Source organism: Triticum dicoccoides, chromosome 7A, assembly GCF_002162155.2.
Source record: "Triticum dicoccoides isolate Atlit2015 ecotype Zavitan chromosome 7A, WEW_v2.0, whole genome shotgun sequence".
NCBI lineage: Eukaryota > Viridiplantae > Streptophyta > Magnoliopsida > Poales > Poaceae > Triticum > Triticum dicoccoides.
In genome coordinates, this window is record NC_041392.1 from 575,903,876 (window position 1) to 575,926,968 (window position 23,093).

A 23,093-nucleotide genomic window follows, 5' to 3' on the forward strand; every position below is an offset into this window, starting at 1 on the left:
CGCTTACAACCCAAGGACACCTAGAGGAACAGCCCCCCGGCAACCGTTCCGTCCCCCGCACCGGCCCCCGCATGGCCCGGCGCCTGCGGAGCACGCCGATGCGCCGCCTCCGGCCGCCGCACCACGCGCCCACCGCCACGTCGCAGGGCCCTACGGCAGCCCCACGCTGCCAACAACAGCTGTCGTCCTGCACCGGCCCCTCCGAGCAGAGGAGAAGAAGGGGCCCCGCTGCCACCGCGCCAACCGGGCTTTGCCCGAAAGCGCTAGCCGGCGGCAGCGAGAGAGAAGGGGGAGAGATGGGGATTGGGCTCCGGCGGCTAGGGTTTCCCCCGCCCCCGCCGGCGCTCGCAGGAGCATCACGCGAGGGGAGGGAGGGGCAGCCGACACCTAGAATGGATCTTTTTAGAAGATAAAAAATTGATTTGGAGGAAGTCGCACTCACTCACAATCTTTTTAAAAAAAACTCACAATCTCTCTCCGGTCACTGTCTAATACTCCAGCAATATGTAACCATTAGTTAGTAGGAGTACTAAAAACTGATGATAAAAAAAGTTATTTATCCTCCCCACCGCCCCCTCAGTCCCTCTACATTTCTGTCCCCGTTCCCAATTCTCCCATGGTGGCCACATCCCTCACCCCACAGCCTGGCGCCCTTTCTCATGAACGCCGGCGCTCACTGGTCCGGCCAACGCTCCCCTTCGTCACCACCGCCGGTACTCCCTGGTCAGGTGGAGGCTCCCCTTCGCAGTCGCTGCTCTTCCTCCCCTTCATGTCGAATCGGTCACCGAAGTGGCCGGGGAGGCCCTCAAGGTCGGCATGCTCGCGCCAGCGCTAGGCGCCGGTGGAGGCAGAGGCGGAGGCGTGGCACTCGCATGCGCCTTCTCTACCCCGCTCCTTCTCCGAATCCGGTGGCCGAAGTGCTCGAGGAGACGCTCGAGCTCGGCATGCTCGCCGGCGACGGGCTTCTCGCTCCTCCGGATGCCCTCGCCGTCGCCGCCATGAGCCTCTCCATCCTCTCTTGCGCGGTCGTCTGGGCCCAGGCAAGTCTCTCTCTCCAACCCCGCCGCCTGCTCCACCCCTGTAAATTCGGTTCGTCGCCAGGTGCATCGCCTCATTGAGAAATCACCATGAATGTTCCCAAGACCATGTCTAATTTACTCTGTTATAGGGCTTTGTTAGAAAAGCTGATTTAACTAAGTATTATTCTGCTCTAGATTGTAGCACTGGTTGACATGATACAATATCTTTTCAAAAGATGATACATTATCTTCATGAAAGAAAGGAAGTTGGAGAAGTTATTATTTAAGAGGAATTCAGTGTCATGTGGTTCTCAAGAGCTAAAATGGAACAACAAGTGCAAGCCTGTCATGCCTACACTAACTAATCAAGTAGCATATGCAAATTTTTAAGCATACTACATTCAGATATGACATTTGAATATAAAATCTGGCAATTCTTTTTGTAATACTATTAAGCTCGTCATGGTGGTTACCATGAATGAGTGTCCCATTTAGTATTTTTTATATGAGAAATCATCAGCTTAGTTGGTGGCTGTGTTGATGAGAAGGCCCTTAATGGTTCAGATTTCCCGAGGGAGAAGAAGGAGGTGCCGAAAGGGTATGGGAGTAACAAGTCTGAATCGAAGAGTATATATGTTTTGATTTTGAGTTGCATTGCCCAGTATTTTTATTGTTCTAAGAAATCCATGGAGATGTCTATGGAACATTTCCTTGATGTGATAGGCATATTTGTTTACCACATTCAGTTGTTGGCCCTGCTGTTGACGTCCATGGTGGCGCTGATGATGATCTTGGCAAGGGTAATGCTTTGATTTCATAGACCTGTTGCTTTGATAGCTAGAGAATTAATTTCTCAAGGACTTTGTGATTTAGTGCTCTTATGGTATTTCATAAATCTGGCAATATAAAATTAATATCTAATTCTGGTTATGTAATGACCGATTGTTATCTTGCTTCTTACTCATGTATCTTCAGATGGGGTAATGAACTTCTCTTCTTTCTCCTCATGTATGTTCAGATTTGATGTATCTGCCTGGGGTCTTGGTATGTCCTTGAGCACGCATCAGGTATGTATGTATCTGTTTGTATATTAGTGCAGTTTGTAGTTCATTCGGTGCATGTCCCTAAACCAAAGAATTTTAGACATCTCAAGTAGCAAATTACATGGTTTGGTGTGTCATACATGATTTAATAGAAAGCACCACCACAGCCTTGCGTGTGCTTGTATAGCTACATGGTGTTTCAGAGCAGCACTCTATAATTTGGCACATGGCTTCATGATTTATCGTAGCCGCTTCACAGGGTGCATGCCTATGAGTGTCTATGTATGTGCATGTGTACTCGTCATAGGACCGAGCTGAAACTAATTATGATTAATTTGCCCATTCTGTGATGTGCGCTTACGTGAATACCATTGGCACCTTTGTAAATTCTCTAAGCTAAATCCAATATTTCAGGTGTTCTTTGACCACTCAATTCACCTTTGTAAATTCTGAAAGCCAACTATTTTGACACCAGGCCAATTCAGTTAGTTACAAAATTGCAGTAGCCAAAACACTCTTCAGAATTCTGATCATCCTCTTCTTGCTCCCCTGAATCTGTGTCATCTAGCTCCCCTTCTTCCAGCTCCACCTAGAAAATGGTAGAGCATTCCTTGTAAAATAGGTACATACTTTTCAGCACAAATGGAGTACGGAAACAAGAAAAATACTTTGCAGGGATAACCAGAACATCATTCTTAGGTTACCAAGTTGATCCAATTGTATAAATAACTAACAGAACACATTGTTGGGTCAAATTAGAAAATCCCATCCATCTCCCCATGAACTGAAAGAATTTGCAGGCCACAAGTGTCCGCGAGCATCAAACCAACACATTCAAAGAACATACGACCGCGGCTGATCCGACAGCTAAGCCAAGAACTCATAGCCCCTACGAACTGAGTGCATGCAACATGGCAAGAACAAAACAAATAAATGAACAGGGTCTTGAATCTTACACATGGTTTAAGAGAGGCAGAAACTGGTGTTTGGTACGCCAGGGCCGGTCTCTGGTCTCCCAAGGTGTCAACCGCCTCAGTCATGCGCCTGCACGGGTGATGCGCCGAGCCCCGGCCTCCTGGTCGCTGTCATCCCAGAGTCCCACCCGCTGTCCGCCGTGTCGCGCGAGAAACGGTCAGGCCCCGCTGCCGGCGTGGCCATGCCATGGCTGCAGAGCGCGACCTCCACCGTGAGCTGCCTCGACCACCCCCATAACAGGCCTACCTCCCCACGATGCCGCACACGCTGCCCGGTCCGGCCTGCCGAAGCTCGCCACCGTCGCCTGCCATCCTCGTCGAACATTAGTCGTTGTCGCCACTCGGACGTTTAGGGATAACCCTAACACCGTCGTCGCCTTGATGCGGACGACGCCGTCGCGTGCCGAGAGCAGCAGCTGTTGTGCGCTCTGGTACATCTCCGACGGCGCCCCAGTCCCAGCTGGACAAATCCATGGCCGCGACGGTTGAGATAGAAGACTCCTCCTTTAGGTTGTTTTGGCGTGTTGAATGGCGTTTCCGCGTGATTGTAGTTGATTTTTTCTATGTGCGTGACTTCAGGGGTTGAAATGAATGAATCACAAAGGCAAACGATGGCAGTTTCTATTTTTGCGTGCGTGATTGTAGGGAGTCGACGACATGGGTGTGAAGTTTGATATTTTTCTCTTGGTGGAGTATGGTCAGTCAACATAAATTGCTAAGTCCACACAGAGAGCGGAGATCAAGGCTAGCGGTTGAATTAAGTTTAATGGGCCTAATCCTACGGTGGTAATAGGTTCGTGTACGTTTGTAGGGTGCGTGTAAAGAAGTTTATGTTTGATTGTTTATTAGTATATAATAATATAATAAATAATAATAATAAATAATAATAATATAAATATATAATATATAATATAATATAATAAGTAGAGATTAGCCAGATCCCACTCACCAGACATCGACTCCCCTGAAATCTCGCCCGCCTTGCTGCACTTCAACCCCGAAAAAATCGCCAGGAGATCTCCTGCTCTCTTATTCATTTGCTTCAAACATCTCTCCCGGTCCCGCGATGAACGCCAGATCCGCAGCGCCCTCTCTCTCAAAACTGTCCTCTCTTGGCCTCCGAAGAGGCTTACTTCCTTCCTCCCCTCCAGCACGGGCCGGAGCTCCGCCATGGCCGGCACAATCGCCGCCATCTCTCTCTTGCGATTATTTTTCCTCTCTCTCTTAGGCTCTTAGCTAGAGCGGCAGGACCTACCTCCCCGCCATCTCGTGGCTGTCAGGCTTTGCTTTCGGGGAGTTTCTGTAATTTGTTCGGATTTACAAAATCCTCTTTTTTTCATAGCTTTGTAATTAGGTGAGTAGTTTCTTCCCCTCCCCTTGTTTCCTTTGTGGGTTACTCTTGGTAACCCTTGTACATATTGTATATTTTTGGAATGAATTTGCAATGGATGTGGGGAGTTTCCCTGCAGTACTCAGTCAAAAAAAATCTTGTGTCCGTGTTACCATTGCTCCAAGATGTCTAGGTTAGGACCCCTACCTCTAGATATGTCGGATTTAGCACCGATAGTCATGAACATATATTTGAACGTTTGAAACATTTTCAATGGTATGGAACATCTCTTTAAAAACACACAAAGAATTTTCTAAATTTCATAAACATTTTCAAAAAAGTACATGCGCATATTTTTAAGTGTGTAGACATTTAAAAATACCATGAACATATTTTTAAACATGTAAAACGTTATTAAAGTGTCATAAACATTTTTCTTTGAATTTTACTTAACAACTTTCAAACATTTTGTGAACATATTTTTTACATTTCATGAACAAGTTATTTAAAATATTAAAAATGTATTTTTAAATACTTGAACATTTTTAAAATGTTTTGAACATTTGTTTGAATGGTTTGATCATTTTTTACAAACACCATGAAAAACTATTTACATTTTCATTATTTGTTTTTTCTAAAAATGTCATGAACATATTTTAAACGTGTGATTTTTTTTAATGTCACAAGCATTTTGTTTTAATTTTGACATCATTGTCCAAAACCGCATGAAAAAACTTAACATTCCACAAATATTTTTTAATGTGTGGTACAACAAAATATGATTTATATGCTAGAAAAAGTGTACTATTAGATTCATATTCAAAAGAGGATTCACACCGTATGTTTTTCTTATACATAGTTTATGTTTTATTAGTTAAATTTATAAGTTTGACCCAAAATACCAGTGGGGCCAATAAACCTAAACAAACGAAGTAACTAAAGTGATTAGGACATGCTAATTGAGTATGGCACATCTGTTTTTTTTTGTCTACGGGTGGTGCAATTCAGGAATGCCATAATTGTTAACATGGCCACAGGCGACCACATGAGCATGTGTCGCACCGTCTATTTACACCACACAACCCTTCCAGAACGGTCGGCATCATGCTGTGTAGCCACCAACTTCGACCCTACCATCACAAGAAACGTTCCATGTTCACATTTATGCCTAATAACACCACCATAGTCAGTTTGCATCACAATGCCAATATGCATTCAACAACTCCCCCTCTTCTAGGACCCAACAAAAACTACAATTTTCATTTTCCGGCACACAAGCAATAAGTGATATCGCCATGTGTCGCTTGTATGCCATAGTTGCCTACCTGAGGATGCGCCACATCTATCAACACTACACACAACCCTTGCCAGCCTGGTCGGCGTCATGGTGTGCAGCCACCAACCCTGACCTACCTACAGAAGCATGCAGTGCGTTGTGTTCACATTTATGCCTAAAACCACCACCCTAGCCGCTTTGGGTATTCGTCAAGGTGCCAATATGCATCCAACAACTCCCCCTCCCAAGGCCCCAACCAAAAATGTCAGTTGTTTCTTCTTCATACACAAGCAATAAGAGATATGAAGCACCAAAAGTCGGAGGATATTGGAGGACAAAGTGCCCAAGGTAGGAGTTTTAGAACCAAGTGATGTATAGGTTCTTTGGCAGCCTATTACTAAACAGTATAACAGAGCCACCTACAAGCCTTCACAGCGTTTTAAGCGTTTTAGCCGTCGGATTTCTCCAACCTACGATGTAGATCAGCTCAATCGTCCCAGGTTGTAGCCACGCGATCCAATCACCGCTGGGCCGCTGCTCCGCAGAACAACCTCCCATTTCCCTCCGTAAGCGGGCTGTTGAAGGCCCAGGTTTTCCTCCTCGCTAACAGGCCCAGTCTTCCTACTCGCCAACAGGCTAGGTCGTCCAATTCCAGTGCAATCTTTCCAGAACACCTCTTCTCCTCCTTCCTCCGTGATGATGCGTCGCCTCGTCTGCGATGCGCCACCGGCGTGGGGCAAACTTCTACTGCGTGTCTGCCTCCCACTCGTCCTATACTCTTCCATCGCAGTCCCTTCTTTACTATTTTTTTTAATTTCGTAATATTTTTAAGGTTGCGTTCCTCCATGGCAGCTGTGGCCGCCACCGCGCCGTAGGCATCCATCGCAGGTTGTCCTCCTCCTGCATCCGCGTAAATGCATTGCAGTTGTACCGCGCATTGGACACTCTCCTCCTGAACCTCCCTTTTCTGGCGACCTTATAGGCTAGAGCGAACCCTCACAACTCAAACTCTTAACATCTTTTTTTTGTTGAACTAAATGTTTAATTTATGCTATATAGTATTGATTCTTTTCAATCATAGGGTCTTCCATGAAAGCAAAATCAATGAGATAGGTCAAGAAGATAGCAGGGATGAGTTGCATATGCCAAATGCACGGCTAAGGCAATGATTCCCTTTTGGGCTATTGACAACATTGTAAAAGCTATGTTTCATCGCTTACGTACACCGTATATGAAACCACCAGAAACTGCTAAGTAATTTAATTTTCAATTTTGAGTTTACAATTGTTCATGAGAAGAAAACTTCAGTTTTAGTTTACAGTAATCACCCCACTTTATTATGATTCAAGAATAGTTACATCATGTATTATGAGAAGAAAACTTGAGCTATTAATCAATTGATGAGCATTACTTTTACCATTCTTTTGCTCCATTAGGTTGTTAGATAGCTAAATTCTGGTATTTAGTGGGAAATTTCATGTTCTTAGAAGGTCTGTAGTAGGTTTCCCTTTTTCCAGTTTGTTCTTGCAAAATTCAGAGGTTTCTTTGATGCATATAATGTTAGGCTTCTCTAGCTACGAGGGTTCAAGGACGGGCGCGGCAAAGCACGCCTGCATGATCTAGTTTGACTCTGATGACAAGGTGAAAGACTAAGCAAACGGTGGTCACGAGGTCACCGGTGTGAATGCCAACAACCACGCTAGTGGTGATGACGATCACCAGAACCACAAATGTCGCAACCGCCTTCCAAGCCTTGCCAAAACAGAGCACACATACAAGTCTAATAATCGCCACCTCCACGACAACCGATGGGTAATTTCATCCCTGTGAGATCTAATTGTTTTTTTGTGTTAATGATTAGAATATGATTTAGAGGGACAACTATGGGATCTGACTCCTAAGGCATCTAGATATTTCTACAGTTGCACATGTTTACTCATTTTAGTGTTTGTAGGTTTGGAAGTTTCTATTATCTATTTAACTTCCTATGTAGACAAAGATCTAACCAGCAAATTTTGATGTGTCATGGATGTTGGAATAATTGTTGTTATACCCATGAGAACACACAGGTATGTTGTTTGGTTGTTCAACATGTCTATCGGAGAGAAGTTTTTGTGCACACACCAAGTCATTGGTTCTAATATATTAATTCTCAAATCATTGACATATGCCTATCGGACGAGGTAGGCTTATGTTACGAATTTGTGTACAGAGATCGTAATGACATTTGGTTGGTGTGACACTTTTTTTAAACGGGGCAAGGCTCATGTATTAACTAAGGAGAATATAGAGTCAAAGTTCAAAGAGAGAGAGAGAGAGAGAGAGAGAGAGAGAGAGAGAGAGAGAGATAATGGAGTTTGTTGTAGAGTGTGAATAGATCTATTCTCATAAAAGTGGAGATATAAATATGAAATGAAGTATAAACGACTTTTCTTTACAAGAGGCTCCTGAAACACACTAACTCCGAGTGAATGGATAATTATTGTGTTTTTTGCTTTGTTGAGGATGTTATTGATTATTCACTATGTCTTCTACAAACTCCTCATCTACATGTGCTACATTTTTCTACATTGTAAACTCCTCTAATACTTGAGAAACAATGTATTGGATTTATCTAGGAAGATGGGAAACCTAAAAGCCGCGGGACTGCAAGCTTAGCCAAGCAAAGTGTAGGTGAAGTTTATCATGTCATCCTTGGTTACCAAAAAATAAAAAGGAAGGCCATCACCAAAGGACAATAACTAGTAGAACAAGGATTAATTCCTCCGAATTCAGGGGATCTAAATACATTAGCAACGTTTGTTCTTGTGATTGCACAAGAACAAATGTAAAGACGAAGAAGTCAAACGAACAAGAAAAATAGGGTAATAAAATTAGCTTGTTTGTTCTTATGCATTTAATATGTCACATGATTGCTAAATAGATGACATTCATAGTTGTCAATTCAAGTGGTCACACTTTCCGCTGTCAACAGAGTTGGTTTATGTTCCCTGCATTAACTTAACTCTCTTACTTTTTTGACTCTAAGTATCTACTTTGCCAACCTCCACTGCTAATAGAGTAAAGAGTCTCCATCTAATCTTGCAACATGCCAATAGAGGATGAACTACATGAAGTTCTTTGTAATGTTTTTGGTGGTAGTGATGACAATGGAGTCGCCTTATGTGACCCTGGAGATGTCAATGTGATAAGACATAAGAACACACTTTTTAACTCCACCTTTTCCTTGTCCATGAGTATTTACATTTGTAGCTCGATGTGAGTGGGCTGGTATATATATTATAATTATCTAGACCGACGGTACATGGTTTATAAATCATTTACACCATGGCATCAGGACAATCTGTGCATTTGGGAGTGAACATGATACTTTTCTGTGGGTCATGTTCATGCAAAAATGTAAGCGACGAACCTACATAAAAAATACCAGGCTAGACTGTAAAAGCATTATATGAAATCAACCATGTATATATGGAAACTAATTTTCTACTTAACTGCTAATACATAAAGAACTATTTTTTATTCAAAAGTTGTAGGGGAGTTCGTGAAAGTTTCTATTTTCGTCCAACTTTGTGTTTTGGACATCTGCACAAAAATACAATGTGTTCTCAAAGTGATTTCCCCCTTATGAAAGTTAAACTTGCTTGGGTTGAGATGTCATCATTTTGTCCCACATGTTTTGCTTGCGTGCACTATATGGTAGTTGTATGTTTTTAACCGATAGTTTTTTTAATATTATTAACATGTGTTGCCCATGTATGTTTGTGGAGCCTTCTAAACCGATCAATGTACCTAGCAAAGGCTACTTATTTTTTAATCTTACATTTCTTCTTGTAGAGATCGCTTACCGAGGGAGAAGGTCATTGTGTGAATTTTTTAGAACCAAAGGACATAACTCGTGGAAAAGATATGTGTATGAATAATGGTCCAAACGTTGTCTAAATGGTCCTCCGCTGAACTTGGTGGTTCCACATATACCACCACCCGGTCAACCTGATTGAGTGAGTTGATAATATTTGGAAGTATGTAATCTCCTCCATATTTGTCCATGCACTCATGATATGAACTCATCGTTTTTAATCTGAATTCTTGATGTTCCCAACGTTTGTCATCTATGATGCCAATTGGGGGTTCATATCTGAAACTAGCTAATTCTGGTTTGTCCCTTCTATGAGTACATAGTGTATCTTCGATAGCAACAATTTCTAGTTTGATTGTTCTCATGAACTTGTGTGCCTTGTTGGGCTATCATATTTCCTTATTCCCGCATCAATTTGCTCTACTCCTTATGTTTCTCAACTTGAACTAGCATAGTTTAATGTTCTTGCTATTAATTAACAAATATATGGTAGTATGTTGTGTTATTAGGCTAATGTGTTTATGTCTGTCATCATACATGTAACGACCAGACCTCAAACAGTCTGATCTCTGTGCTCCGGTGTCATCCCTGGATCAGTAGTGCTGACACCACACAGTACTCGGAGGATTTATAACAGAGTAGCAATCACACACTTATTACATCGAGTGTCTCAATAGAGAACTTATTACAATAAATATGGCTTAAGGCCATCTAATAACGATATCAGTGGAAGGCTTGGAAGATAAGCGAGTCCATCAACTCCAACGACATCACTAAGTATAGAACCACGACCTAAAAACTCCTTAATCGTCATCTGAAAAGTCTGCAACATTAACGTTGCAGCCCGAAACGGGTCAGCACATGGAATATGCTGGCAAGGTAACACATAGAGAGTAATGGAATGAAACAGCTATACTATATGCATATTTGGTTGGTGGAAAGCACTATGGTTACAATTTTGGGTAAAGCCAATTTTTCTCTACTACAAAGGAATAAATTTATTTAACTATCATGGTGGTTGTTAAACATTGAGAATGGTTGACAGCATTCTCAATCCCAATTAAGCATCATCATTTACAAAACCCAACAGAATTAATTTAGAGTAACATGTTGAGATTCACATGATAATCCAAGTACTAGATACTCAAAACGTCCATAACCGGGGACACGGCTAACCATGATTAGTTTGTACACTCTGTAGAGGTTTGTGCACTTTTCCCCATAAGACTCGATCGCCTCCATTTGGTTTCTCGCACTACATGGTGTTTGAGAAGACGGATGACCGAGACATAGTCTTTCAGAAGCGCTAGCACCTTACGATGGATAGACCGTTACACCTACTTTCCCCTACATCTGCTAGTCTACCCTGTAAGAGTTCGCACGACATAATAAACTATGCCAGAGCCCATAATGGCTTGTGGCTGCACACGGAAGTTTCTAGTATGAAAAATCTCATGATCCCTTTGAGCCTGGGTGGCGGTCCATAAAAAAACAGGCAATCCTGGTCTACCCAGATGCCTAGACAGGCAATCCTGGAATACCCAGGTGCCTCAGTCCACCCAGATGTGTGTTTAAGTTGCCACCTTAAGTAAACCATTAATTAACAAACTCACATATGTCATGGATATCACTCACCCAATCCACGTCTACTAGCATAGCATGGCATAATAGACAAACGTAGAAGTAACTCCCAAAGGTTTGATAATATAACAGTTAATAGGTACTACCTCAACTACTTCCCATCCCACAATTTAATTAGATCCTAATCATGCAATGTTTGAGGATTTGATCTAATGCAATAAAACTGGGTAGTAGAAAAGATATGATCAAAGTGTTACTTGCCTTGCTGATGATCCGCGAAACCTAGAGATTCGAAGTAACACGCGGCGCACTCCGGGTATTCTATCGCAGACAAACAAACAAGTATACAATAAGCACTCATCTAATGCACGGGTAAAAGTCAAATAAGAGAACTAACCAGAAAGTTCAACTTAAGAACTCCGGTTTGCAAAAAGAATCAAATCGAACGAAGCAACGAAAGTCAAACGACGAAAGAAAACAACTTCGTTCTACTAATCTGGATCTAAGTCAAATTTTACAGTAGCAAAAACGTGTTTAAGTTGGTTAAACGGATAGAGGGTTTCGAGACGAAACTCCAGGCGCTTGAATCGCCTGATTCCGATAAACGAGCGAAAAGTTATACTAAAACGAAAATCGGATCAGAAATCGCGATTAGAAAATAATTGCAGAAAATCCGAGAAAAAGAAAAACGACGAACGGATTAACGAACAAACGTTTGTTAACCGGATCTAAGCGATGAGAATGTTTCGTTAAAACGAACGAACGAGCGAACGCTCACTAATTAACCTAAACAAAAAAAACGATCTAAAAAATGAAAACTAAAAAAAATCGACGGAAAACCGATCGGTTTTTTTTAAAAAAACAGCGGCGCGGGTTACGAGGCGAACCTCGGGCGGCGGGTCGGCGAGGCGGCGGCGCGGCGGCTCCGGCGACGGCAAGCGGCAGCGTGCGGCGCTGGCGGCGGCGGGGTCGGGCGCGGCGCTAGGGTTCGGGGGCGCGGGGCTGGGCTGGCTTCGGCTGGGTCCCCCCCCCCCGGCTTATAAAGCCTACGCGGGCCGGAGTCCCGGTCGGACACGGCCCGTTGGTCGGTGCGTTTTTTTAAATAATTACGCGCAGAAGAAAAAAATAAAAAGAAATACTAAACGGACTTCAAAAATTTTCCCCGACTTCTAAAATCAAGCCGAACAAAGTAAACATTTATTTGGGGCCTAAATGAAATTTTAAAAAACGCATATTTTTCCTAAATTCAAATAAAATATCGAAAAACTCTAAAATAAAATCTTGTTTGATTTCTTTATTAAATCCTCAATATTTCTTTATTTTGGGAAAGTCATTTTATTCCCTCTCTCATAATTTTGTAATAGAAATAATTGATGATAAAATAAATAAAATCAAATGATCCTATTCTCAATTTTTGAGAAAACTCAAATATGAAAATAACGAAATCCCCAACTCTCTTCGTGGGTCCTTGAGTTGCTTAGGATTTCTAGGATCAAAACCAAAAGCAAATAATATATGATATGCATTGATGATCTAATGTATAATATTCCAAATTGAAAATTTGGGATGTTACAATACATGTTTGCAAGCAAAGAGGAAAGATCATGTACTTTACTTGAACTCTTTACCGCTGGAGATTTGAAATCTGATAAATTTCTGGCGGTAACATTATGAAAGAGTCCTATTAAATTATTTATTAGTTATAGTCTTCTTTCCTAAAAGGAGTCAGTCATAACAGTACGATCCAAAGATGCGTAGATTATTAATGTCATTTTTTTCTCAAACATGCGTAGAGCTCAGTATCAGTTCATTAAGAAGAATAAAAAGGTACAACAGTTTGATTTTCAGAATTTTCCTTTTATTTTTTTGTTTGTTTTCTAACCTTTTCTTCTTATTTTTCCTTTCTACAATACACCTTAACATTTTTTTAAATACACGTCAAATTTTTATTGAGACATGGAAAATATTTTTTGGATCCGCAACAAATTATTTTCAAGTTCATGTTGAACACTTTTCCAAACACATGTAGGACATTTATCAAACACTTGTTAAACATTTTATAAATACACGATGAACGTTATTTAAACACACAATGAACATTTTTCAAAAATGTCATGAACATATATTTGAACATTTTAAACATTTTAAAATGTCATAAACATTTTTTAAGGGTATGGAACATCTGTTTAAAAACACGTGAACAATTTTTTATGTTTCATGAACACTTTCTAAAAATGTCATGCACATATTTTTAAATGTGTGAACATTTAAAAATGTCACGGACATATCTTTAAACATATGAAATGTTATTGAAGTGTTATGAGAATTTTTCTTCGAATGGTACGAAACAACTTTGCAAAATTCAGCAAACATTTTTTTACATTCCATGAACATTTTCTATAAAATATCATAAACGTATTTGTAAATGCGTGAACATTCTTTATAAACTACGTGAAGAAGTATTTGCATTTTCATGCATTTTTTCTGAAAATATCATGAACATATTTTTGAACTTATGGAAATTGTTTAAATGTCACATAATTTTTAATTTTATGATCATTTTCTAGAACAACATAATAAAATTTAAAATTCCAAAAATATTATTTAACGTGTGGTACAACAAAATATGATTTATATGCTATAAAAAGTATACTATTAGATTCATATTAAGAAGTGGATTCCTGTCACATGTTTTTGTGATATATAGTTTATGTTTTATTAGTTAAATATTTTAAGTTTGAACCAAAATATGAACAAAGCCAATAAACCGAGAGAAAGTAACTAAAGTAATTAGGACAGGCTAATTGAGAATGACACATCAGTTTTTTTCCTGTCAACTAGTGGTGCGATTCAGGAATGCTATTGATGACATAAATAGTTTTATTAAATTAGGAGGTTCATGGAAAGGAAAGGAGTTAAAAACATTGTTTATAAAGCGCGCTGCCTTAGATGCTTAGGCGATAAGGCGCCCCTCGCATCGCCTTGCAAATATGCCGCTTTGGGCGCTTAGGCGTTAGCGTGGATGGTGCTCGCCATAGGTCTCCTTATTGCTTATAAACGGTGGCTCCAAAACAAAACATGTAGCATGAAATCCTTCATCTTTTTTGCAACACACTGCAACCAAAGTGATAACCCTTGACCCCTACGAGAGTACAAAATAAGAAATTCTTATCTAGATAGTAAATCTAGACCTAGCTTCTCGGAGCCCTTGCAGACAAGGGTTTTATCGCGAACCTTCCACAACAAATCTACAACCATGCGGGTTTTCTTTCTCGTCCTCCTTGCTATTAAAGTCGCCCTTTCTCATCAGGTCCCTCCTCAATTACCTCAACCATTGCCACCACTTGCTGGTGGTAGTGGGAAGAAGAGAAAAAACCCGAGGAGGAAGAAGGAGGGCATGGAGGTCAGAGATAAAAGTGGGGGCTGGTGAGGAGGAAAAGGGTCCGAAAGAGAACACCTTGTTCCTTCCTCGGCTGAGTGGTCCAATGAAACGAAGGATCACCGAGCAGCATTTACGGTTGTTTGAGGTGGTTGGAGGTATCGAGTTTTCTTTCGCCAGGTTGATGCCTTTTTTTCTAGGTTCTCTTGCGCATCTTAAAATTGATTTGAATGTGGAGGTTGGTGTTATTTGAGTGCATGCTGAAAATATTTACATTTACATTTCCTCACATTACATATGCCCCCTTGTGTGTCTTTGTAACATACTCAAAGTTTGAAATTTATTCAGGTGGGGTGCCTCCCCTCCCCACTGACATGCAATTTTTATCTTGTGAGTTATTTATTAGGTTGTTGTCATCTTTTCATGACATCTACTGCAACATAGATGGGTTGAACAACCTAGCTAATATGATGAGCGCAAAACAAAGGGACACGCGGGATATCAAGGGCAAAACAGAAAAAAAAAATAAGGGTTTGGCATGTTTATAATTTCAGTGACCACTTCCATAAGAGAACAACTAGCAAATTGGCCGTTACAAATGTGAGTGCACCATTTTTAGTGCGCGGGCATCATCTTTATATCACACGTAAAATACTACAAATGGTAAATAACAAATTTTTAATTGTATATGTCTAATGTGCCTAGTCCATATTATCTATCTATATTGATATTATGCAGTATATAATATTAACTTAATACAGGGTTTAGTGGTCTATTCATATTGTTTCAAAGACTACAAATTGCGAAAGGACCTAGATATCTTGTAGTATTTACATAAATCAGTCTAATTTAATATAATTAATTGATTGCACATAACTAAAATCATTTTTTGGAAAAGGAGAAGGACACATTGCCTCGGCTCCAACCAATACAACCATCCATTTGTGATACCTAGTTTAGTTAGAAGTACATAACAAATAAAATAACAGTTGCTTCCACAAATTGGTTGCGTTCAGAAATTCCCATGGGTAATTTATATTGTCAAATTTTATCACATGTGTTTTCCTTTATATCCACTAAGTTCCGCTTTCAATATCGTCATTAGAAGGTTGCAATAAAACCTCTTACTTCACACCAAATTTTCTAAGAGGTCAACCTATTTATAATTTGGGATAGTTATGTAAAATATCTGTAACATCTTGCACGAAGAAATATTTATAGTAATAAGCCAGAAAAGGTGCAAACATGTCATCGAATAGCACATCAAGTCTTCAAAAACTATGCTGACCTCATTGTTTCCACAATGTGCCGTAAAAATTATTTTCTTTGAAGACCATAAATTTCAGAAGAAAATAGCTTTTCTATAGCCCTTTTGTAGTTTCTTTGATAGTTTCGGTACCAGTCCATCCAGCAAACATTTCATTCGAGAAAAATCCAACTAATTAAAATTTGAGTATATATTCATTTACTTCACTTTATGGCCAAGAATTGACAAATTTAACCGTTATTTTCCATATAATTATTCAGCATAGAAAACTATAGCTTTTGAATAGATAGTTTGGAGTACTCATATGGACCTTCCCAACATAAATATCAAGTAAGACATCATAATAAGCTACTGTAGCTAAACATAAGTCTAGAAGGTATTGTGAGACCAATACAGCTCTCCCCTACAAGTTTGACCGAACGGGCCGGTCCAACGGATGTTGTATGTGAATAGTTTTCAGAAGTTTCCTTATAAGTAAGGTGGTTATTAGTTTTAGAAAAGTTTCATCAAGTTTTTTCCTTTGTTTTTTCATCTAGTTTGCCGGTTTTCATTTTCAATTTTTCCTTTTAAATTCTTGTTCTTTTTTCTGACATTTTCTTCGTATGTTTCCTTTGTGCAATACATAGTGACATTTTTACAAATACAAGTCAATTTTTATTGAATACATGCAAAATATTTTTTCAAATCCATAACAAATTATTTTCAAGTTCATGTTGAACACTTTTCCAAATACATGTTGGACATTTGTCAATAGCATGTTAAACATTTATAAATACACGACGAGCATTGTCTAAACACACACTGAACATATTTCAAAAATGTCATGAACATATATTTGAACATTTGAAACAATTTTATATGTCATAAACATTTTTTAAGGGTACAGAACATCTTTTTTTCAAACATGCAGAGAATTTTTACATTTAATGAAAACTTCCCAAAATAAATGCGTGCACATATTTTTAAATGCTTGGACATTTAACAATATCATGAACATATCTTAAACATGTGAAACGTTATTGAAGTGTTATGAACATTTTTATTTCAATTGTATCGAACAACTTTAAAAAGTTTTGTGAACATTTTTTTTACATTTCATGAACATTTTCTTTAGAATATCACTAAAATATTTTTAAATGTGTGGACATTTCTTAAATGTTTTGAACATTTTTTACAAACTACATGAAAAATTATTCACATTTTCATTATTTTTTCTTAAAATGTCAGGAACATATTTTAAAATGTACGAAAATCTTCTATATCTAAATAGGGGCACCCTACTATGTGATTTTCCTGCCTTCTCATGAAGCCACGTCACCCGAATTCTTCTAGCCGTTGATGCAGCATAGATCAGTAGTCTACAGCTGTCCGATCAAGTGTTGGTCCAATTTACTAAGAGTTGCCACCGCCGAGTGAAAATATAGCGCTTCGTACTTACTGCTCGCTGCTGGCCCCCCGACGCCATCTTTTGGGCTGGGCGTAAGATTTGCTAACAGGGCTGTTCGTGCGAGCCCATGGGAAATAAAAGCCCGTGGACATCAAGCTAGCCCATATAACTGCTCGCAGTAGGTTTCTAGGGTTCATCTTCCAGTTCCTCTCGCCTCCGCCGTCGCTCTCTCTTCATCTCAACGCTGCCGCTATCTCTTCCGCTCCCATGAAACGACATCCACAAATACACATGAAGCAGCAACATTCATTGCCCTTCAATACCTCGCCTTCCATTACCTTGCAAATGCAACCGGCCGCGATCTTTAAAGGGACGTCATCGACCACAGAAGACTGCTCGGGTCCTCCTACCCTCCAAGCCAGCCTCCAGACGTCAACTCTGGTAGGTGAATGCTTACTATTGTCAGCCACTGTCAACCTTTCCTTTTCCCGAGCTCATGGTTTTTGAATTTACCATCTTGCACTTCGGATCCAAAGGTGTCCGCCGCCAGGAGCCCTCCCGGTTCCGGAGTCATTGTGCCACGACCCACCCTTCACCGGACAGACAATGTCGCCCCCTACAAGAAGCACCCACCGCCCATGCTCCCCCAAACCAGCCATCGCTACTATTCCTTCCGCCGTCAGCACCGTCGGATCCCCGGTTAGCCGTCGCTGAACAGATGTGCAGTGCCACGCGCTTCGACAAAGGATTCCTCCGCTACGCCCGACGCGCTCCCGGTAGAGCGCCACGACCGACGTTGCCCATGGCCAGCCGCCGTAGGTAACCCCAACGTCACCAAGCCCGATGGTTCCTCTGCCAGCTACCGCCGCTATACCTTCCGTCGCTTGCCAGATTCGTTAACTCCATCTTATTCGTTCATCTTCGTGATGCCATTTTTATTGCTGCACATCAGGTGTCTCTGAATTTTTCTACCCTCAACATTATGCTTTTGAATTTCAGGTCATGTTATGGATGAAAAGGTGCTCAGCGTGTTAGATCTTTTGCTGCTCTAATTGCCTACTTCACAGGTCGTATGCTATTGTGACAGTCATTATGTTGCCGAGAGCCGAGAGGCCTTATGTAGGTGTGTGTTTTCACATAACAAGCTATCCCGGTTATCCTATAAATTTGTATTATTTTCCTGCTGATTTTTCTAGCTTGATTTCCCGCAGCAACGCGCGGGGTATCATCTAGTTGCATAAATGTCTCAAACATTTTCTTTAATTTTACAATCATTTTCTAAAACCGCATGAAAAAAACTTAACATTCCACAAAAAAAAATAACATGTGATACAACACAATATGATTTATATGCTATGAAAAGTATACTATTAGATACATATTCAAAAGAGGGTTCCGCCACATGTTTTTGTGTATATAGTTTATATGTTTTGTTCATTAAATATTTTAAGTTTGACCTAAACTACCAAGACTGCCAATAAACCCGGATAAAGGAAATCAATAAAGAGATTAGGACATGCTAATTGAGAATGACACATCTTTTTTTTACATCACCTCGTGGTGCTATTTAGGAATGCTATTGATGATATCAACATTTTTATTAAATTGGGAAGTTCAGGGAGAGGAAAGGAGTTCTAAGCATTGTTTATAAAGCGTCCCGCCTTATATGCTTAGACGATAAGGCGCCCTGGAAACACCATACGAATACGTCCGCTTTAGGTGCTTAGGCATCGGCGCAGATGGTGCTAGTCTTAGGTCACCTTACTGCTTATATATGGTGGTTCTAAACGAAACGTGTAGTGTGAAATCATCCATCTTTTTTGCAAATATGCTACAAGCAAAGTGATAACCCCTTACTACTGGGGAACGCGGTAATTACAAAAAAAATCCGACGCACACGCAAGATCATGGTGATGCATAGCAACGAGAGGGAAGAGTGTTGTCTACGTACCCTCGTAGACCGTAAGCGGAAGCGTTATGACAACGTGGTTAATGTAGTTGTACGTCTTCTCGATCGACCGATCCTAGTACCGAAAGTACGGCACCTCCGCGATCTGCACACGTTCGGCTCGGTGACGTCTCATGAAATCACGATCCAACAAAGTTTCGGGGAAGAGCTTCGTCAGCACGACGGCGTGATGACGTCGATGATGATGCTACTGGAACAGGGCTTCGCCTAAGCACCGCTACAATATGACCGAGGTGGATTATGGTGGAGGGGGGCACCGCACACGGCTGAAAACAATCAACTTATGTGTCCTTTGGTGCCCCCTGCCCCCGTATATAAAGGAGCAAGGGGGGAGGCCGGTCGGCCCTAGTGGCGCGCCAAGGGAGGAGGAATCCTCCTCCTAGTAGGAGTAGGATTCCTCCTTTCATAGTCCTACTAGGAGGAGAAGGGGAAGGAAGGAAGGAAGGGACAGGAAGAGGAGAAGGAAAGGGGGGCGCGCCCCCTCCCTAGTCCAATTCGGACTCCCTATAGGGAGGGGGCGCGGCTACCCCTTGTGGGCTGCCTCCCCTCCTCCCTATGGCCCATGAAGGCCCAACTTTCCCGAGGGGGGGGGGGTCCGGTAACCCTCCGACACTCCGGTTTTCTTCAAAATCACCCGGAACACTTCTAGTGTCCGAATATAACCGTCCAATATATTAATATTTATGTCTCGACCATTTCGAGACTCCTCGTCATGTCCGTGATCATATCCGGGAGTCTGAACTACCTTCGGTACATCAAAACACATAAACTCATAATACCGATCGTCACCGAACGTTAAGCGTGAGGACCCTACAGGTCTGAGAACTATGTAGACATGACAGAGACACGTCTCCGGTCAATAACCAATAGTGAAACCTAGATGTTCATACTGGCTCCCACATATTCTACGAAGATCTTTATCGGTCAAACCGCATAACGATATACGTTGTTCCCTTTGTCATCGGTATGTTACTTGCCCGAGATTCGATCGTCGGTATCTCAATACCTAGTTCAATCTCGTTACCGGCAAGTCTCTTTACTCGTTTCGTAATGCATCATCCCGCAACTAACTCATTAGTCACATTGCTTGAAAGGCTTATAGTGATGTGCATTACAGAGAGGGCCTAGAGACACCTCTCCGATACTCGGAGTGACAAATCCTTATCTCGATCTATGCCAACTCAACAAACACCATCGGAGACACCTGTAGAGCATCTTTACAGTCACCTAGTTACGTGACGTTTGATAGCACACTAAGTGTTCCTCCGGTATTCGGGAGTTGCATGATCTCATAGTCATAGGAACATGTATACGTTATGGAGAAAGCAATAGCAACAAACTAAACGATCATCGTGCTAAGCTAATGGATGGGTCAAGTCAATCACATCATTCTCTAATGATGTGATCCCGTTAATCAAGTGACAACTCATGTCTATGGTTAGGAAACATAACCATCATTGATTCAACGAGCTAGTCAAGTAGAGGCATACTAGTGACACTTTGTTTGTCTATGTATTCACACATGTACTAAGTTTCCAGTTAATACAATTCTAGCATGAATAATAAACATTTATCATGATATAAGAAAATATATAACAACTTTATTATTGCCTCTAGGGCATATTTCCTTCAGTCTCCCACTTGCACTAGAGTCAATAATCTAGATTACATTGTAATGATTCTAACACCCATGCAGTCTTAGTGTTGATCATGTTTTGCTCGTGAGAGAGGCTTAGTTAACGGGTCTGCGACATTCAGATCCATATGTATCTTGCAAATCTCTATGTCTCCCTCCTTGACCTGATCGCGGATGGAATTGAAGCGTCTCTTGATGTGCTTGGTTCTCTTGTGAAATCTGGATTTCTTTGCCAAGGCAATTGCACCAGTATTGTCACAAAAGATTTTCATTGGACCCGATGCACTAGGTATGATGCCTAGATCGGATATGAACTCCTTCATCCAGACTCCTTCATTTGCTGCTTCCGAAGCAGCTATGTACTCCGCTTCACACGTAGATCCCGCCACGATGCTCTGCTTGGAACTGCATCAACTGATAGCTCTACCATTTAATAAAAATATGTATCTGGTTTGTGACTTAGAGTCATCCGGATCAGTGTCAAAGTGCATGGACATAACCATTTATGACGAGCTCTTTGTCACCTCCATAAACGAGAAACATATCCTTAGTCCTTTTCAGGTATTTTAGGATGTTCTTGACCGTTGTCCAGTGATCCACTCCTGGATTACTTTGGTACCTCCCTGCTAAACTAATAGCAAGGCACACGTCAGGTCTGCTACACAGCATTACATACATGATAGAACCTATGGCTGAAGCATAGGGAATTACTTTCATTTTCTCTCTACCTTCTGCAGTGGTCGGGCATTGAGTCTGACTCAACTTCACACCATGTAACGTAGGCAAAAACTCTTTCTTTGCCTGATCCATTTTGAACTTCTTCAAAACTTTATCAAGGTATATGCTTTGTGAAAGTCCAATTAAGCGTCTTGATCTATCTCTATAGATCTTGATGCCCAATATATAAGCAGCTTCACCGAGGTCTTTCATTGAAAAATTCTTATTCAAGTATCCTTATATGCTATTCAGAAATTCAGTATCATTTTCGATCAATAATATGTCATCTACATATAATATCCGAAATGCTAAAGAGCTCCCACTCACTTTCTTGTAAATACAGGCTTCTCCAAAAGTCTGTATAAAACCATATGCTTTGATCACACTATCAAAGTGTATATTCCAACTCCGAGAGGCTTGCACCAGTCCATAAATGGATCACTGGAGCTTGCATACTTTGTTAGCACCTTTTGGATCGACAAAACCTTCTGGTTGCATCATATATAACTCTTCTTTAAGATATCCATTAAGGAATGCAGTTTTGACATCCATTTGCCAAATTTCATAATCATAAAATGCGGCAATTGCTAACATGACTACGGTTGAGAAGGTCTCATCGTAGTCAACTCCTTGAACTTGTCAAAAACCTTTTGCAACAAGTCGAGCTTTGTAGACAGTAACATTACCGTCAGCGTCAGTCTTCTTCTTGAAGATCCATTTATTCTCTATGGCATGCCGATCATCGGGCAAGTCAACCAAAGTCCACACTTTGTTCTCATACATGGATCCCATCTCAAATTCCATGGTCTCAAGCCATTTTGCGGATCTGGGCTCATCATCGCTTCCTCATAGTTCGTAGGTTTATCATGGTCAAGTAACATGACCTCCAGAACAGGATTACCGTACCACTCTGGTGCGGATCTTACTCTGGTTGACCTACGAGGTTCGGTAGTAACTTGATCAGAAGTTTCATGATCATCATCATTAGCTTCCTCACTTACTGGTGTAGAATCACTGGAACTGATTTCAGTGATGAACTACTTTCCAATAAGGGAGCAGGTACAATTACCTCATCAAGTTCTACTTTCCTCCCACTCACTTCTTTCGAGAGAAACTCCTCTAGAAAGGATCCATTCTTAGCAACGAATATCTTGCCTTCGGATCTGTGATAGAAGGTGTACCCAACAGTCTCCTTTGGGTATCCTATGAAGACACATTTCTTCGATTTGGGTTCGAGTTTATCAGGTTGAATCTTTTTCACATAAGCATCACAATCCCAAACTTTAAGAAACGACAACTTGGTTTTCTTGCCAAACCACAGTTCATAAGGCGTCATTTCAACGGATTTAGATGGTGCCCTATTTAACGTGAATGCAGCCTTCTCTAAAGCATAACCCCAAAATGATAGCGGTAAATCAGTAAGAGACATCATAGGTCGTACCATATCTAGTAAAGTACGATTACGACGTTCGGACACACCATTACGCTGTGGTGTTCCGGATGGTGTGAGTTGCGAAACTATTCCGCATTGTTTCAAATGAAGACCAAAGTCGTAACTCAAATATTCTCCTCCACGATCAGATCATAGAAACTTTATTTTCTTGTTACGATGATTTTCCACTTCACTCTGAAATTCTTTGAACTTTTCAAATGTTT

General features: G+C 41.0%; 1 protein-coding gene across 3 annotated transcripts; it reads left to right on the forward strand.

The window, feature by feature from the left end:
* Positions 1-610: 610 nt before the first annotated feature.
* Positions 611-9,830, forward strand: LOC119332175. Of its 3 annotated transcripts, none has more exons than XM_037605349.1 (5): positions 611-1,040; positions 1,584-1,617; positions 1,766-1,819; positions 2,038-2,086; positions 9,480-9,830. In XM_037605349.1, exons 1-4 carry the CDS (start codon positions 660-662, stop codon positions 2,073-2,075), a joined length of 507 nt encoding a protein of 168 aa, XP_037461246.1. In that variant the 5' UTR covers positions 611-659; the 3' UTR covers positions 2,076-2,086; positions 9,480-9,830. The 3 variants fall into 3 exon arrangements, 2 of the variants coding, with proteins under 2 accessions (XP_037461246.1, XP_037461245.1); XM_037605348.1 differs by lacking the exon at positions 9,480-9,830 and adding an exon at positions 7,207-7,668; XR_005160841.1 differs by lacking the exon at positions 611-1,040 and adding an exon at positions 7,207-7,454 and having other exon boundaries at positions 1,049-1,819.
* The last annotated feature ends 13,263 nt before the right edge of the window (positions 9,831-23,093 follow it).